This window comes from Solanum stenotomum, chromosome 6, assembly GCF_019186545.1.
Source record: "Solanum stenotomum isolate F172 chromosome 6, ASM1918654v1, whole genome shotgun sequence".
In the NCBI taxonomy this organism is placed as follows: Eukaryota; Viridiplantae; Streptophyta; class Magnoliopsida; order Solanales; family Solanaceae; genus Solanum; species Solanum stenotomum.
In genome coordinates, this window is record NC_064287.1 from 17,331,381 (window position 1) to 17,334,882 (window position 3,502).

The following is a 3,502-nucleotide window of genomic DNA, read 5'->3' on the forward strand; positions in this document are numbered from 1 at the left end:
ATAAACGAATGTGGCTCAAGTTTGGTGTACTCAATGGAAGAAGAATAAGCGGTAGGAGCGGGTTCCATAGATTGGGAGGTGTTTAAGAAATAATTTCTTGATAGATTCTTTCCCCGGGAGTTAAGGGAAGCTAAAGTGGAATAATTCCTTAAGCATGAGTGTTAACGAATATGCTTTGAAATTTACCCAACTATCCAAGTATGCTCCATCTATGGTGGCGGATCTGAGGGATGAGATGAGTAGATTTTTGATAGATGTGACCAACATAGTTTGAGAAGAATTTCGTATGGAAATTCTCCATGATGACGTGAAAAACTCTAGGCTTATGGTGTATGCCCAACAAATTGAGGAGTCAAAACTCAAGAGAAAGAATAGGGAGGTAAAAAGAACTAGTTCTGATGAACATGGTCAACCAAAGTTCAAAAAGAGGTCGTCCAACCAAGATTCCCCAATAGTCAACAAGGATAGGGTGTCTAACCCTAAATCTCAAGGAGGAAATGGAGGTGGTTCTTCTTTTGAGAGATCTACATGTGCCAAATATGGGAAGCAACATGTGGGTAAGTGCCTAGCCGGCACAGATGGGTGCTTTGGGTGTGGAAAGAAAGGTCATAAGATGAAAGATTGCTCGACTCTCATGGCAAAAGGGAGAGAGGCTAAGCAAGCTTCTTCTAGTGCACCAGTTCTCATTCCTCCAAATTATGGTCGCTTATATGCACTTCGGTCTAGAGAGGAGAAAGGAGTCTCTACGGAAGAAGACATCAGTATGTTGATAGTTCCCTATAGATATAAATGTTTTATTAAGATCCCTATGCTATTTGTTAGACTTTGATGTTTGCCTTAGTAGGGGTTTACTCCCAATGAGGAGATTGTATGCTTAGATGGAAAGATTGTTGAGAGTTCCGATATCCTCACCTATTTCTTCTATTCCTATTCAAGCTTGAGACAAAGAGTTCCTTGTGACTTGTTTCATGATTTGGACTCATGTGTTTCCATGATTTCCTGATGTTATGCATGTTCTTGATGGAATTCTTGTTTAGAAAGAAAATGAGTTTTCATGATTTATGTTCCTCATGTTGTTGTGCATTTTGTATGTGTTGCCTATATGATTCATGATATAAATTGCCGAATATTCTTTAATATGCTTTTGAGAATAATTGCATAATTTGCTTCATGATATTAAGTTGAGCATGCTTTGAGTTGGAGAAGGTAGTTCCTCCCATGAATTTGTGCAATGTTGAAGTTTTTATGCATAATAGGTTGCTAGTTGTAGTTCCTACTTCTTTGTGTTGCATTGAGTATGTAGAGATGGAGTTGACGTTTCCTCCTTTGAATTTTGCCTGATTTTGATGGGCTGCTAGTCTTGAGCCTTTAATTCTGTAAGGTGTCTAGATTGACATTTGAGGACAAATGTTCCTAAGGGAGAGATATTGTAACACCTTGGAAATTAATAAGTTCAACTTGAGCCTAATGTAAAACTAGTAGGTTTAACTAGAGCTTGTCATAAGTGTTAGAGTCATAAAACTTTCTTCTCGAACTTACAATGAAGGGTTTGGGGGTTAAACATCAAGGTACGACTCCCCAAGGACCAACCAAGGGTCCTTGAGGAGTACCCAAAAGTCTACCCCAAAACTACCCAAAAGTGTGACCCACGGAGGGACCTACGCCATATAGGGTGGTCCACGTTCTATGGGAGAGGCTCGTGTGTCATGTGGCCAATATGAGAAGCTGTAGAACCCCAACCCATGCCCTACTGGTACGGGCCATGGGTCATTCCAGGCCCCGTAATGAGGGTTGTGGTTGGGGCCTGTAGGCTATCTCAAATTGGCTAACCAACTTTCCCCAACATAAACTCTTTCTAGAATTCCAAGGAAGAAGAAGAAATGTGAAGCTAGGGTTAAAGAATCAAGCTTTTCTCCTCAAATTTGTGGTGAATCTTCAACAAGGTATGGTAGATCTTCATTATGGGTAGCTTTCACCCATAGAGCCCCTCCAAAACCCCAGTTTCAAAACTAGAAAACACAAAAGTTAGTGTTTGACTTCAATCTCATGGATTCCTTTCAAATTCAATTTAAATGATTGAATTATGTTTGGTTATGGATATATTAATGATTTTATATGATTTGAAGTTGAATTACTCAGGAATCTATAAATTACCGTAATTTTTCAAATCCGATCTTAAAGTGTGGGTATTGATTGATACTAGAAGAATGTCATAGAATTATGAATGTTATGAATTGATTACTTGAATCAAGATATCATCCATGTCTACTGTAGTAATTCTAGACGTGTTGGTGAATTATCATCTATGGTTGTTAAAGGACAAATTATGAGAATTTTATATGATTATGATGATTATTTACATGCTTTATGAATACTTTCATAGTAATGTGATCATGACTATGATGTAATGGTGTAGTTGTTGAAAGGGTATTCTCACTGCCGAAACACTAATGAATGAAGAATGAATGAAGTTTCTATGATTATGATAATGATGTTGTGTTGATTGAAAGGCTATTCTCAATTATACATGTATGAATGATAATGTCATGTTGTGAAAATATTTCTCACAATATGGGAATTATTAGGATGAAAGGCTATTCTCACTTATTGAATCTATGAGCTAACTTATGAATGAATGTTGGGATGAGAATGATTCCCTCACGTGAGTTGGGAGAGGGGGGCTATCTAGTAGCAATCTCCTTATCCCATTGTAAGCACTCCGTAGGGAACAAGGCTAAGCACCGAGTGGATATTGATTGAGATGGAAACTCATACGTGAGTTGAGGTGGGGTATCTAGTAGCAATCTCTTGATATGGATGCCCATACGTGAGTTGAGGCGGGGTATCTAGTAGAAATCTCCTTATCCCAAAACTTGGTGCCCTCATAAGTTATTAGCTAGTGGATCCACATAAGCTAAATTAATGATTCTTCATGCAAGTAGGACACTCTTTTTGGTGTGAGTAACACCGGATTCCATGATTTCCTCACTTTGTATATGTCAGTTAAGGCTTACCCCCACAATAAACGATAATGAACTATGACTTCTCAAGAATGCACTACTTAGTATGGGTGGGGGTATGGGACTTCATCCATACATTGCACAAGTAGGCTTTGAGAGTAGTTATGGTCTGTTTCCTAATGTGATAATGATTTATGTAATATGTTTATGATGATGCTACTAGGTATGTTGATATGAAGGCTATTTGTAATGAAGTATGCTTAATGTGGATTGTTGTTATGAGTTGTTTTCCTTGATATNTAGGACATTTGGCTATGAATCTTGAAATATCTTTCTTTATACCATTCCACCAAGAGACTTTCCGTAGATCATAGTGCATCTTGGTGCCTCCAAGTGAATAGAATACTGAGAACTATGGGCTTCCTCTAAAATTTGTTGCCTCAAACCAACAACATTTGGAACACATAACCGACCTCGGTACCTAAGCACCCTATATCCCCATTGGGAGAAAGCCTCAACGAACTTCTTAAGTTCCGACTCTT

General features: G+C 38.3%; 1 protein-coding gene across 1 annotated transcript; it reads left to right on the forward strand.

Moving 5' to 3' along the window:
- Positions 1 to 286: 286 nt before the first annotated feature.
- On the forward strand, positions 287 to 1,341 carry LOC125868525 (uncharacterized). The gene is made up of 2 exons (XM_049549152.1): positions 287 to 761; positions 1,304 to 1,341. The coding sequence occupies exons 1-2, from the start codon at positions 287 to 289 to the stop codon at positions 1,339 to 1,341; spliced, it is 513 nt and encodes a 170-aa protein (XP_049405109.1).
- The last annotated feature ends 2,161 nt before the right edge of the window (positions 1,342 to 3,502 follow it).

What these genes read in the sequence shown, in the direction of transcription:
- LOC125868525 (XM_049549152.1), top strand. Translation starts at nt 287, where the DNA reads ATGGAAATTCTCCATGATGACGTGAAAAACTCTAGGCTTATGGTGTAT. An exon ending in CTCTACGGAAGAAGACATCA is followed by an intron (nt 762 to 1,303) that starts GTATGTTGATAG and finishes TTGAGTATGTAG; the next exon opens with AGATGGAGTTGACGTTTCCT.